Below are 15310 nucleotides of genomic sequence, written 5' to 3' on the forward strand. Positions count from 1 at the left end.
TATGGAAGAACAGTAGTTCCAGAGATGCCGCCAGAAGGAAAGAACCACTGTAGATGAGAAGACAAATATGACAGTAATTATAGAAATACAAATGAGTTAGTGTTTTGCAAACAAATATTAGAGAGAGACTACAAAGTGTGAAAAGGCAGAGATATAATAAGATTTGAGAAATGGAGCATAAGATTGAAAACAGGTGTTAGACACAGAATTTCTGGGGCTGAAAACCAGAGGTAGGCAGAAGCGTGCTTCTATGTTCTTGCAGTTCCGAGCTGTAAGATGACTAAGGCTCGCAAAAGGACTGCCAATGGGTGATGAAAATCAAGTGCCCGAGAGAGGGGGGGACAGGCGGGGTACTGGAGCACACCCCCCTCCCAGAAGGTCATTCGATAATTACCGTGAGCTGTGCTTGAGTCAACTGACCTAATGCATGATTTTAATTTAAGAACAATTAAGTACATCTACGTATGCAGATATACATAAATACACATACGTTAGACATAAATTCTGATGGATTTCCATACATCTAGAATGTTTACGTCTGGTTCAAGGAAAGCTGACTGGGATGATATTCTTGTTCTTGAAAGAATAGCCAAAAGTTGCTAAGGACGAATATGAAGCGAGGTGCGGGTGGTCCTTCCCCCCCGTACCTCCTTCACAGACCCGCTCTGCAGACCCCCTCTCTCTTATTCAGGCCTGGGAGAAGGCCCATGGATGGCATAGGGGTCCTCCAAAAGATACAAAAGATACAGCTCACCGCCACGAAGGGGCTTAGGAAGAGGAAGCAGGTCCTAGAAGCAGACTTCCCATTTCCAAGATGAATGGTGAAACATGGGTGGAGGGCATTCCTCAGGAAATCGTGGTTTTGAGATCATGAAAGATGAGAGAGCCCTACCACACGGCCCGCTCTAAATCCCAGAGAATATCCACCCCCGAGCCCGGCCCCAGCTAGTAGGGCCCTAGGGACGCTTGTTTGCCTGTACTGAATGGTGCTCCTGGGCAAGTAAGTGAGAATCATAACACAGAATGAACGAAGCAAAGACAAACCATAAATCCGTGTGTCCAAGAACCGATTTCAGTGGTTTAAAAACACATTTAAAAGACCTAGCTTCATCGGTCAGGTCAGCTTGCTCATGGCCGGCTGAGCATCTCCATATCCACGAAGCTAGTGTTACCCGGATCAACCAGCTCTCCCTGATGACATTAAACCTGAAGCATCTTTTACTGCTAATGAGGCCATCGGAGAGGAGTGACCCTACTCGTGGCGGCAGAAGGCACACGGCTGTAAAGGTGGGCCGCCCAGGGTAGGAGCTGAGGCCTTCCCAACCGTGGCCCCGGCTCGAGGTCCTCCCCGCAACCCCCGTGTGCACGCGTGTCCTGCGCTTGCCGCTTGCCTCAGTTTCTGGACATCACGTCTGAGGTCATGACCCGTCCCCCTGCCGTCAGCCATGTTTTTGAAGACAGAATCCCAACCTCCTCACAGTTGTGCCGTCACCATGTTGAGCCTCACCGGCCTCTCACACACACACCAGGCGTCCCATCGGTGTCTCTCCCGTCCCCTCAGCACCCGTTCCCAGCCTTCCTCCTCGTCTACGAGGTCCTGCCCTGAATCTGTTCCTTCCTTCGCAGAAGAGAAGCATGTCTGCTTCCCAGGGACACCGCAGAACACGTGTGGCCGTAGGTCCTCAGTTTCCTGGTCTCACCATGACGTCTGTCTGCCTTCACTCCGTCGCTCGCCTTATACCTTTCAACCAACTTTCTGTTTGCTCCTCAGATTCCATCTGTTTGTCTCCTTCAAAGCCTCGCTCCGTCGCTCCCCTCTCCAGATTGTCGTAAGTTAGCATCGATGGACTATTTTCATATTCTGCACCAGGCGCTCCCATAAAAAGTCTGCATCCTTTATTTCATATAAATTCCATAACAACCTTGTAGAATGATAGGCACAGCTTCCCAGGCCTGGTCGTCTCAGTCTCTCCGCTTTCGCTCTCAAGCCCAGAGACGTTGCTCAACGCTTAACAAAGCCTTCCCTTGATCCAGCCAGGGCTTCTCACTTTGGCCCTACACCCTGGCTTCCCTTTACTACCAAGCTTCTGGAAAGAGTAGCCTCCACATTCTCTCTCCTCTTCCTTACCCCCGCCTCATTCCTCCCGCCTTTGCTACAGAGACTGCACTGACTGAACGTGCAAGAGAATCTCCAGACTGTGAAATCCAATGGACACTTTTCAGCCTCTGCCGCACTTGACGTCTGCCACCTGTCAGGTGTCCAAGCCCTTCCGCGTTGAGCGTTCTCCTGCACTAACTCCCACAACAATACATTTCCCTGATATTCTTCTCACTTTGAAAACTTTTCAGTTTGTCCCTGAGTGACTGTTCCAGAGTCCATTCCCTAAATATCAGTGCTCCCCAGAGTTCTGTCCTTATCCTCTTCTCTGAGTGGTCTCATTCATTCCCACGCTGCCAACCTGACATACAGACCAAAGATGCCTCCGTTGATGTCTGAGTCCAGATCTCTGCCCTGAGCTTCACACCCTTATCCATGGCTCCACTGGGGAGCAACTCTTAAATATTCCCAAACCAGTCACCCTTGTGAACCCCAAATCTGTTTCTCCTCCCATTATCCCTCACATGCCTCATTCAGTCTTCACATCACCGTGCAACCAAGACAAACCAGGTACCCATCCGTCCTTGGCTCCAAACATAGTCTACTTGGTTGCAGAGAATGACTCATACAATTATTTGCTTGGACAACTACGAGGGATTGGATTTTATATGACATTTGGTCTTTAGACATTCAACTTACAGCATTTTAAGTTTCAATCATCTCCAGAGTGAATGTTTTTGATAAAGCATTTCAAAAATTCATTGTAGGAGGTTAGGACTTCAGTATGGACAACATGGGCAAGAAACCACTTACTTCATTAGGGAGAAAAAGAGGAAAACATCTTTATTCTCGTATCGTCGTGGCAGGGGTTAAGTATTATCTGTTTCTTGTCAGCTGCCCATCTGCAACTGAACTTCTAAGGCGCTGCTAAGCTTTTGCCTACTTAGGATGACTCATTTGCTTCTTGAAATAATATATAGAGATTTTTCTCCCTGAAACAGCATCGATACATTTTTTTTCTGCAAGTCTCTGGTTCCGCCTGCATACTGTTTTCCGAATCTTTGCTAATACTGTTTTCCGAATCTTTGCTAATACCCACCCAGATATGAATCAAAAAGGGCTGGTAAAAGGAAATGCTATCAGAGATTTCATCATATTTACCTTCTAATTCTTTTATTATCATCAGGCATGTCGATATCCGGGTTGAATTGGTAATGAAGGAGTGCAGTCCCAAAGAGATCATATTCCAAGTAACAGCCAAGTTGAGCAAACTCTAGTAGTTCCTTTTTATCAAGGATAGTCCTAGAGACAATAAGACAGACACACTGTTATTGTTAAGAGCATATCTTTCACGTACACAGATTAAAAGTTTTAAGTGTACTACGTACTGGAACATAATTTAAAGTAACAATCTTTGAGTTAGCTCTTAGGATGTGACTATAAAACAGTGAGTTCAGTTTGTTACCAGAAATAAGGGAATTTACTCCTATCTAAAAGGGAGTTTTCCCTTCTAAAGTACTTGGGAACTATAGACATTTTAATTATGCTGCCATTACTCAAAAACGATTTTGTAATTCTCCAGACTTGTCCTTGGGATATGTTCCATATTCTTTTGAAGATCCTTCCTAGAAGTGGGACTGCTATGAGCTCTGGAAGCTATCAAAGAGAGTTTGGCATCAGTCTGGTGAATTAGGTGAGTAATACTAATCTGGGTAAAATTCGGAGCTAAGGTAAGGTAATTGGGTGATTTTCTTGTGAAGATCATAAAATGATTCCAAAATTAATTCCAAAGCCTTTGTAAATATCACTGCAACTTTTCCAAAAGGGGCAAAACTCCTATGGATATTTGTGTTCTAGTATTCCTATCTTTTAAATAGAATTTATTATTTCATGATAATTTTTATGGATATCTTCTCATTTCTTTAGGGATCATAGTAAGAACAACACTGTTTTATGATGTAAGATTATGTAAATGAATAAGAAAGGGAAGGTATATCAGAGAAGCACCAGCTGCAGACAAGGGAGCAGAGTTCAGAGCAAGAGTAGATTATCTCAAGGAATTTAGATTAGAACAAGTAAAGAGGGATGCATTAAGTTAGCCAAAAATTCCATGGTAGACATTCAAACACATGGAGAAGAAAGAAAGAAGGAAAGGTAAAGAGAAGAAGGAAGGAAGAGAGAGCGAGAGCGAAAGAAAGACAGAAAGAAAGAAAAAGAAAGAAAGAAAGAAAGAAAGAAAGAAAGAAAGAAAGAAAGAGAAAGAGAAACGAAAAAGAAGAAAGAACTACATAAAGACAGCATCCCTAACGAAGTCAAGAAAAAAAAAATCCTCCCAACAGACGAAGAAAGAAAGAAAGAAAGAAAGAAAGAAAGAAAGAAAGAAAGAAAGAAAGAAAGAAACCTATCAGGAGACAATATGGAAAAAATGTAAAGGAAAAATACACCCCTTAGACATTATGTGAGGGGAGTTCAGGGCTCAGAGAAAGGAAGTGATTGAAATCCCAAATTGGCCTGGCACAGAGTTGGAATATCAGATGATCATTGTCTTACTAGGCTTTTATCCACTGATATTCTATTACCTTGGCAATTCTAGGATGCAAGGATTAAAGCACTGTTATATGTCTGTAAATCTGCTTCAAAGAGGTCAAAAGTATTTTCAAGGCCTTTCTTCCAAACCATAGGAGGACCAATTAAGCCTCTGTGTGTCATGAGTGCGAGAGATTTCTGCTGTCTTGGGATGCTACCTAGGAGTTGACTATTGACTTTCACTCTGAGCAGTCATATTGTAGCTGGTTCCTTTTTATTCAACAATTCAGCATAACTGATAGTGCACAATGTTGTTTTAGGCAGGGAGGCTAAAATATCTTTCTTTTACACTGTAAAATGCGCATTCTGTGCTATCTTCTGCTAATACTACTCCTTTTCCATCTTCATACCCTGGAGACCATCTTTTGCTTCCAAAATTACTTGCCTAAAAGAATATGTGTTTTTCTATAGTAGACACATTGTGTTTTCCCCCAAAGAGCCATGCTTAAAAACAAAATACACACAATTAAAATAACATAAGAGGGAAGAGGAAGTTTTGTGTATTTCTTTGGAGTCCGTTGCTTCAGCTTGTTAATTACCAATATGGGCAAGGTGCTGGGGGTGGGTGGGGAGACAAGCAGGGGATGAAGGTGCCAATAACACATTGGATCAGACTCTGATTTCTGCTCCTAATGTATTTTTGCCTTCCTTTGCTTAATTCCTTGAGACTAGGTTTTCTAAATTTTAAGTGACATATCGAAATAGGTATTCAATGTAAAGTCTATAGTAAATGAAATGCCACAGGGAACTTTTTTAGTCTTTAGTTACAATTGAAAACAAAAAGTAAAGTTGCTTATCATCATAATAGCTGAAAATTATAAGAATTTACTTGTGTCTGGCATTGTGCTAAGCACTTTCTTTGTATTTATTACTCCACTTAAGATTCTCTATAATCCCACTGATCTCAATTTTACAGATGAGGAAACTGGAGAAGTGAGAGATTAGAGACTTATTCAAGGTGATGTGTTGGAATATGAATTCATTTTAATGCTAGAATCAACTATACGAACCATCATTCTACATGACTTCTACTGCTAAATATTTTGTGCTCAAAGGACGTTTTCCAGAATTGCACTGACTGTAGCAGACATAGTGTTGTGTTAATCTTTATTTTGAACTTTAATTTGCTCCCTACAAAATACGCTCAAGAAATGAGTTTCTCATCAAACTAGCATGGGTGCGCAAGGCGGTGGTAAACCTGAAAAGAAAAAAAGGATTACTTTGTAAATGTCTTTAACTGTTAGCTCAGAGTGTAAATACATATGGTAGGCAGTATTTGACCATTACAGTTATGTTGGATGATTCAAATGACATGGTCAAAGGAGAAGGAACTATATGAATTGTGACCATTGCTTATTTTCTCACTAGGAGCCTGACAATGCTCTAAGCCTCTTAAAAATATCAAGAGGCACGTCTTAAGGGTCTTCTATCACCAGACCAGACCTCTCCTAAAGTTCAGAATTACATATCTAATTGCCTGTTTGCTATCTCAACTTGGATGTCTAATAGACAGCTCAGGCTTAACATGTCTCAAACTAAAGCCTTCATCTACTATCCCAAACCAGCTTTTCTTTTTTTTTTTTTTCCAAACCAGCTTTTCTAACACCCTTCCCTCTCTGGGCTTATAGCAACGCCATTTATGCATTTGCTCAGGCCAAAAACCTTATAGTCATCCTTGACTGCTTTCTTTGTTTCACACTACACATCCAGCCTATTGGGACAGCTTTTTGGCTTGACTTTCAAAATCTGACCAGAATCTGGAGATGTAACCATCTCTCCTACTACCCTTCTGGTCCAAATCACCACCATCTTTTTCTCAACTGTTCTTCTTGCTTTTCTGCCTTTGCTCAACTACAGTCGATTTAAATATAGCAACCAAAGGCCATCACCACAACTAAGTCAGATCAGGTCTCTCATGTGCTCAAAACTCAGCAATGGCTTCCCATTTCCCTCAGAGAAAAAGCCAAGGCTTTTAGTGGCCCCTGAGGCCATGTGTGACCTTTTTGATGTGGTCTTATAACAGCCTCCTCTCAGAGAAGAATGGGGAATCCAGTTTTCCAGATATCATTTTATGTAAATGCTTCCTATATTATAAATGTTATTGAAGAATATCACCATAGGTGAAGATATCTTTCTAGAGGAAGACTAACATGTTTCATAAGATTCATTTACACATGTGAGTTTCAAAAGTAGCCCCTGGGAATTCTTATTCTGTAGAATAGCACATAGAAAGGAGTATGATTTGCGGTGCGTGGTGGTGGTGGTGGGGGAAATGGTCCTTCTGTAAAATATCCTTAAAATTTTCGTAATCACGTGGAGAAAAGATTTCTTCAGAAGGGGAAGCAAAAGCTGGTATTTGGACATTTGGAACATGCAGTTAAAAAATGAAGCTGGCAAAGTTGCTATCATTAAAAAGCCAGACGATAGATAGATAGATGAAATCATACATTATATATTACATACTACATATTATGCTATATATATATTATTTTTACTGACATTTGGCAATATGACACCCTCTGGATAACTGAACATTAGTGTGAAGGAAACTGAGAAATAAATTCACTTTCATTCCCTTACTGATGTGCAAAATCCATGCGGAAAAAATAGCATTGGTGATCATACACAATTTTCAAAGGAAAGTCCTGAAAAAAAAAAAAAAAAAACCCAGAGTTTGGGATTAGATGTTAATGGGGGATAGGATGAGAGAGTTAGATGAAGCAAAAATAAAATAAACACATAATAATTATCAGGTACTTAAAACATCCCTATCTCATTTAATCCTTGCAAAAACTGTATGAGGAAGGTATGATCATCCCATTTCATAGATGAAGAAACTAAGACTCAGAAAAGTTAAGTAACTCAACTTCCAAAGTGACAGGTTGAGAATAAAGCCAGAATGTGTTTGTCGTAGAAGCCATGTTTTTAGGCCATGCTGCCCCTTCTGTGATGGGAGGGAGCATCTCCCACATGCAGCAGCCCCATGCCTTCTCCCTAGCACTTAGCTATGGAGCAGTGCACCCCACCACAAAGGCACCTTGGACCAACCCTGCACCACATATGTCTAACAGGGTGACTTATCCACATTAAATTGGCATCCCGCTGGATGACTTCCAGGGACTGTCAAGGTGCTACTGAAGTTGCATTTATGCAAGTGACTTTTTTTTCACTTGGAGGAAGGATTGACTCCAAATGTCAAAATGGTACCATGGGAAAATGTACTCTGCTTGACGTCTTTCAGATGAGAATTAGCAAAGGTCCTGTCCCTTCCAGTCATCAGTGACCTCATAGTACTTCTCATACAAGGGGAGGTGTCAACTCCAGCCAGTTCTGCTCATTCCATATTCTATATCCATGAAAATTATATTCTTTCTTATTCCAATCTTCTCCAGTGCTTAAGGTAAGTATTTTTCACCTCTTGCCCTAAACAGTCAGTGGGGTGATTTTGAGATACAGAGAAGCTATACTGCTGCCCTTTCACACTGGAGAAAGTCCCTTCTTCCAGGTGGATGAAGGGGTGGCAGTGGTGTTTGTAAAATGTGCAGGGATTTCCTGGGAAAAAGGTGAAATTTTTGTATCAAGTATTTGTTCTTGTCATTTATATTATATATACTATTTCTTTGTTCTATATTTTATACCTTTGCTCCCTAACTAATAAATTCGTTCTATATAAGGAACAAGCATAAATTAATCACAAATATACTGCCATCAGCCAAAAAAATGGCACCTAAAGTGAAGTGGGAATCTTCATTTTCAGAATATGGTTATCATTTACTAGTATTTTAAGGCTGGTACTAAATTGCAAGACCATTGATTCTGTTTTTCAAACCTCTTTATATTCTTGATCTTATCCAAGCACTGAGGGGTTTAGTTTAATGTCAAAATGCATTCTGAGTGGGAGCAAGGAAGTCTGTGTGAGGTGATAATTTAGACAAGGGTCTGTAGGATGTCTAGGTAGAAAGAACTAAGGAGCAGATAGGAAAGGATATGATTCGTGGGTGTGATCCAGATGATAACAATATCTAGCATTTGTCTTGGGCTTTCCAGTTTCAAAGAACTCTCAAATACATTATTTCTTTTCATACATTCAGGCATATCTTCATGAATTAATTCAGCAAGCACCTACTATCTTGTACTATCAACCACCTTATACACTAGCCTCTGCTGGGAATACAGATATGAGGAAGGAATTTAAGCTGCTGTCTAAAGGAATGTAAATTATAAGGGATCGAGATAGGTATTTAAACTCATAATTACATTTAATATGTTGAAAACTTTATTTTAGTACAACTAAATATGAAGAGTTATGAAAGAAAAATGAAAGGAATAAGTCATTTGAGTGGAGTCTGTTTAATAGAAGACAACTCAGAGAAAGGTTGGTGGGATTCAGGTGTTTAGGGATGGTTGATTAAAAGAAAACCTGTTAAGAGTCGAAAAAGGAAAGAAGGAAAGAAAGAAGGAAAGAAGAAAGAAAGAGAAAGAAAGAAAGAAAGAAAGAAAGAAAGAAAGAAAGAAAGAGAAAGAAAGAAGAGAGAGAGAGAGAGAGAGAGAGAAAGAATCTTGTTGTTCCTGAAGATAAAGCTGTAATTATCAAAGCCAAAGTACATGAGGGTAGAAGCAACTATTCACCTATTAAAAAATTATTTTTTTTAGATTTTATTTATTTATTCATGAGACATAGAGAGAGGCAAATACATAGGCAGAGGGAGAAGCAGGCTGCCTGCAGGGAGCCTGATGCAGGACTTGATCCCAGGACCCCAGGATCACGCCCTGAGCCAAAGACAGATGCTCAACCACTGAGTCACCCAGGCGTCTCCACCTATAAGAAATTATTGATCATCAACTTATACAATGAGATATTAGCTGGATAAACAAAGACAAATAACAAACACACTGCCCCATCCTTCAAGAAGTCCAGTGTCTATTAGAAAAAGGAGACATGGAAACATGTAATTGTTTTACAGACCTACCTAGTGTAGTAATAAAAAGGACTGCTAGGAACTGGGCTGGCTCAGAGAAAGAGATAACAGACCCTGCTCAGCTCATTCAGGAAAAGCTTTGTAAAGAAGAAAACCTTTCATGAGCTGCATATTGAAGAAAGACTGCCAGGTAGATAAGGGAGAATGGAGTATCCCCAGCAGAGGGACTAGCTTGTGTGAGAAGCATGTAAGAACAATCAGCATGGGGCGCTCAGCATCACAGTCAGTGTGGCATTAGCGCAAGCTTGGTGTGGGTGCTAGAGATAATGGGAGGGGAGGTGGAGGGATGAGTTCAGACCAGATGATGAAGATGTCTGGATTTTGTGCGGAAGTGAAGGGGTCCTTAAAGAGCTGTAAGTCACGGTTGAGAAATGTAATCCAGTTTGCACTTAGATCAAAATGGTGGCCATGTGGGCAAAGCTAAGGGAGCGATTCCTGTTTGGAGACTATTACAATGGTTCAGGTGGTAGATGAGGGCCTGACTTAACCATGGAGGACTGGATAAGAGGGCTCATATTTGGAGATCTTAGTGAGGTAGACAGGTGTCATCATGTGGGGGTGCAGGAAAGGGAGGGATTTAACATCTGGGTGAATAACGCTGTCCTTGACAAGAATAGGGCAAGCAGCAGGAAGAGTAAGTGATGAGTCACCCTCCCCATAGTGACAGCAATGGAGAAGGAGAATGGAGGGCAGCTGATTAGATGTTAGTAGCATTAAATGATACCAAGAGCATGGGAGGAGCCAGTTCTGAAACTCCCAATCCACTGGTGAAATCACTATGCCACATATTATCATTATTGGATAGATGAAGAAGCTAAAGCTTGGATCTTTTAACTGATCAAAACCCCAGGTATTCCTACTCCTATTTAGTGCATTTTCTTTCCATTACACTTCACTGTGACTTTTCTATGAATTCCTGGGCCTAGAGACTTAGCAGCACTAACTTGAGATCAGACTAGCTCAGGGCCTGACACAGAGAGAAGCACAGAATATATTCAATCCTAAAATTAATGAATTGGACCACGTAATTTTTTAGAGCTGGCATACAAATACAGAAATAGGTGGATATATCTATACAACTGATTTATTAAAAACAATGCTGAGTTTCAATGACTATTTTAAAAGTTATCACAAAAGTAATTCCCAAAAAAACTTCTTTGTTTCTCTCCCCACTGAGTTGCTCAGTTTAAAACCAGTGAATATTTGTAGATAGTGTTATGTGCGACTCTTTAATATTTTATAGGAGTTTTTCAACAACTGCTTAAGAGAATTACTAAGCTCACCTAGAACTATCCATGTAATACCGATGAATATTTAATTATTTATAATATAATGTTTCAAAGAAATTAATATGTAAATTACTATAATCTAATAAATTCAGTATAAATGTAATTCTATAACACTATTCATGTATACTCCTTTATTGCTAATGGCAGTTGCACTTTATACATCTGAAACATTCTTAACTGATAAATTTCAACTATTTTATTTATTTATTTATTTATTTATTTATTTATTTATTTATTTATTTTGTTTTTTGTTTTTATGATAGTCACATAGAGGAGAGAGAAAGAGAGAGAGAGGCAGAGACATAGGCAGAGGGAGAAGCAGAGGGAGAAGCAGGCTCCATGCACCGGGAGCCTGACGTGGGATTCGATCCCGGGTCTCCAGGATCGCGCCCTGGGCCAAAGGCAGGCGCCAAACCGCTGCGCCACCCAGGGATCCCAACTATTTTATTTTTAATGTCAAAATAGAAACTAAATGTAATGAAGCAAGTTGTTTTTCTTTTTTTAATTTTAATTCCATTGTGCTTAACATACAGTGTTATATTAGTTTCAGGTATACAATATAGTGATTCAACAGTTCTATGTATTACTCAATGCTCATCAACATAAGTGTTACTCTTAATCCCCTTAACCTATTTCATTCATCCCCCCCACCTACCTCCCCTCTGGTGACCATCTGTTTGTTCTCTAGTTAAGAGTCTGTTTTTTTTGGTTTGTATCTCCCTTCTTTTTTTTGCATTGTTTGTTCATTTTGTTTCTTAAATTCCACATCTGACTGAAGTCATATGGTATTTGTCTTTCTCAACTTGGCTTATTTCACTTTTCATTATACTCTCTAAATCCACCTATATTGTTGCAGATGGCAAGATTTTGTGGGGGTTTTTAAATGTCTGAATAATATTAATATATATACATATATAATGTCTGAATAATATAATATTCATATATATATTCGTGTATATATAATATATATTTTACATACATATACACATATATGTTTATATTCGTGTGTGTGTGTATATATATATATATATATTTCCCTTGTTCTTTATCCTTTCATCTATTGATGGACACTTGGGTGACTTCCACACTTTGGCTATTGTAAATAATGCTGCAATAAACATAGGGATGCATATATCCCTTCAAATTAGTGTTTTTCTATTCTTTGGTTAAATACCCAGTAGTGCGATTCTTACAATGTAGGGTAGTTCTATTTTTAATTTTCTGAGGAACCTCCATAGTTTTCCAGAGGCTGCACCAGTTTGCATTCCCACCAACAGTGAATGAGAGTTACTTTTTCTCTACATTCTCATCAACACTTGTTTCTTGACTTTTTGGATTTTAGCCATTCTGAAAGTTGTGAGTGATAACTCATTATGGTTTTGATTTGCATTTCCCTGATGACTGAGTGATGTTGAGCATCTTTTCATGCGTCTGTTGGCCACTGGATGTCTTCTTTGGAGAAAGATCTGTTCATGTCTTCTGCCTATTTTTTAATGGGATTGTTTTTTTGTGTGTGTTAAGTTGTATAAGTTCTTTATATATTTTGGATACTAACTTTATTGGATATCTAATTTGCCAATATTTTTTCCCATTTTCCCATTCAGTAGGTTGTCTTTTAGTTTTGCTGGTTGTTTCCTTTGCTGTGCAAAAGTTTTTTCTTTTGATGCAATCCCAGTGTTTTATTTTTGTGTTTATTCCCCTTGTCTCAGGAGACGTATCTGGAAAGATGTCGCTATGACTGATGTCAGAGAAATCACTGCTTGTGCTCTTTTCTAGGATTTTTATGGATTCAGGTCTCACATTTAGGTCCTTGACCCATTTTGAGTTTATTTTTGTGTATGGTGTAAGAAAGTGGCCCAGTTTCATTCTTTTTCACAAAGCTATCTAGTTTTCCCAACATTACTTGAAGAGGCTTGTTTTTCTTTTCCCCCATCACATATTCTTTTACCCGTTGTCAAATATTAATTGACCATATAATTATGGGTTTATTTCTGGGCTTTCTATTTTGTTTCACTAATCCTGTGTCTGTTTTTGTGCCAATACCATACTGTTTTGATGACTACAGCTTTGTAGTATAACTTGAAATCTGGAATTGTGATATCTCCAGTTTTGTTTTTCTTTTTCAAGATTGCTTTCACTATTTAGGGCTTTTTGTTTGTTTGGTTTGGTTCCATACATACTTTAGAATTGCTTGTCCTAGTTTGTGAAAAATGCTGTTGGTATTTTGATAGGGATGGTATTAAATCTGTAGACTGCTTCGGGTCGTACGGATATTTTAACAATATTTGTCTTCCAATCAATGAACATGGACTATCTTTCCATTTGTGTTCTCTTCAATTTCTTTCATCAGTGTTTTATTGTTTTCAGAGTACAGGCCTTTCACCTCTTTGGCTAAGTTTATTCCTAGGTATTTTATTACTTTTGGTGCAATTGAAAAGGGATTGTTTTCTTAATATCTCTTTCTGCTGTTTTATTATTAGTGTACACAAATGCTTGGATTTCTGTATATTGATTTTGTATCCTGCGACCTTACTGAATTCATTTATCAGTTCTAGTAGCTTTTTTGGTGGAGTCTTCAGTGTTTTCTAGATATAGTATCATGTCATTTGAAAATAGTGATAGTTTTACATCTTTCTTGCCAATTTGGATACCTCTTATTTCTTTTTGTTGTCTGATTGCTGTGGCTAGGACTTCCAGTACTAAGTTGAATAAAAGTGGTGAGAGTAGACATCCTTGTCTTATTCCTTACCTTAAGGGAAAAGCTCTCGGTTTTTCTCCAGGGAGTACATTGCTAGCTGTTGGATTTTCATATAAGACCTTTATTATGTTGAAGTATATTCTCTTTAACCCTCCTTTCTTGAGGGATTTTATCATGAATGGATGTTGTACTTTGTCAAACGCTTTTTCTTCATCTATTGAAATGATCATATAGTCAAAAGGATCATATCCTTTTTCTTACTGATGTGATATATCAAATTGATTGATTTGGGAATATTGAACCACCTTTGTGTCCTGAAAATAAATTCTATGTGATTGTGGTGAATGATTTTTTTAATGTATTCTTGTATTCAGTTTCCTAATATTTTGCTGAGGATTTTTGCATCTATATTCATCAGAGATATTGTCCTGTGGTTTCCTTTTTTTGTGTGGTATCTTTATCTGGTTTGTGGGTAATGCTGGCCTCACAGAATGAATTTGGAAGTTTTCCTTCCTCTTCTATATTTTCAGAATAATTTGAGAAGAATAGGTATGAGCTGTTCTTTAACTGTTTGGTAGAATTCACCTATGAGGCTGAAAGTCCTGTACTTTTATTTTTGATAATTTTTTGATTAATAATTTAATTTCATTCTTGGTAATTGGTCTGTTAAGATTTTCAGTTTTTCCTTGCTTGGGTATTGGTAGGTTATATGTTTCTAGGTTGTCCAGTTCTTTTGGCATATAATTTTTCATAATATTCTCTGATTTCTGTTGTGTTGGTTGTTATTTCACCTCTGTCATTTCTGATTTGTTTATTTGAATCCTTACTCTCCCCTCCCCCCTTTTTTTCTGATGAGTCTGGCTAGAGGCTTATCAATTTTGTTGCTCTTTTCAAAGAACCAGCTCCTGGTTTCATTGATCTGTTTTATTGATTTTTTGGTTTCTATCTCATTTATTTATGCTCTAATATTTATTATTTCCTTCCTTCTGCTAGTTTTAGGTTTTGTTTGTTCTTCTTTTCTAGCTCCTTTAGGTGTAAGGTTAGGTTGCTTAGCTGAGATTTTCCTTGCTTTTTGAGATAGATGTATTGCTACATACTCCCCTCTTAGAACTGCTTTTGCTGCATCCCAAAGGTTTTGAACTATTATGTTTTCAATTTTCATTCAATGTAACTTTTCACTCCTTTGATTTCTTGTTTGACCCATTTATTGTTTAGTAGCATGTTATTTAAACTTCCATGTATTTGTGCTCTTTCCAGATATTTTCTTTTTTTTTAAGACTTTTATTTATTCATGAGAGACAGAGAAAGAGAGAGGCAGAGACATAGGCAGAGGGAGAATCAGGCACCCTGTGTGGAACTCAATGCAGGACTTGATCCTAGGACCTCAGGATCATGACTGAGCCAAAGGCAGATATTCAACCACTGAGCTACCCAGGTGCCCCTTCCAGATATTTTCTTGTGTTTGATCTAGTTTCATAGTGTTTTGGTCAGAAAAGATGCATGGTATGATTTCAGCCTTTTTGAATTTGTTGAGACTTGTTTTGTGGTCTAATATGTGATCTCTTCTGGAAAATGTCCCATGTGCACTTGAAAAGAATGTGTCTTCTGCTGTTTTATGGTGGAATGTTCTGAATATATTTGTTAGTTACATCTGGTCCAG

General features: G+C 38.8%; 1 protein-coding gene across 7 annotated transcripts in view; it reads right to left on the reverse strand.

Moving 5' to 3' along the window:
• Window positions 1–15310, reverse strand: part of PTER (phosphotriesterase related) — a 144187-nt gene that overhangs the window by 79963 nt on the left and 48914 nt on the right. For 6 of the 7 annotated variants that reach the window (XR_005355279.1, XM_038530003.1, XM_038530002.1 and 3 more), the window contains one exon: window positions 3260–3400. Coding sequence is in view for 6 of the 7 variants with exons in the window: in XM_038530003.1 (XP_038385931.1) it covers window positions 3260–3400 (141 nt within the window). In the remaining variant the exon portion in view is untranslated. Of the gene's footprint in view, window positions 1–2425; window positions 2460–3259; window positions 3401–15310 lie in introns of those variants that run through there. The other variant, XM_038530004.1, reaches the window with a different exon arrangement.

Source organism: Canis lupus, chromosome 2 (assembly GCF_011100685.1).
Source record: "Canis lupus familiaris isolate Mischka breed German Shepherd chromosome 2, alternate assembly UU_Cfam_GSD_1.0, whole genome shotgun sequence".
Taxonomy (NCBI): domain Eukaryota; kingdom Metazoa; phylum Chordata; class Mammalia; order Carnivora; family Canidae; genus Canis; species Canis lupus.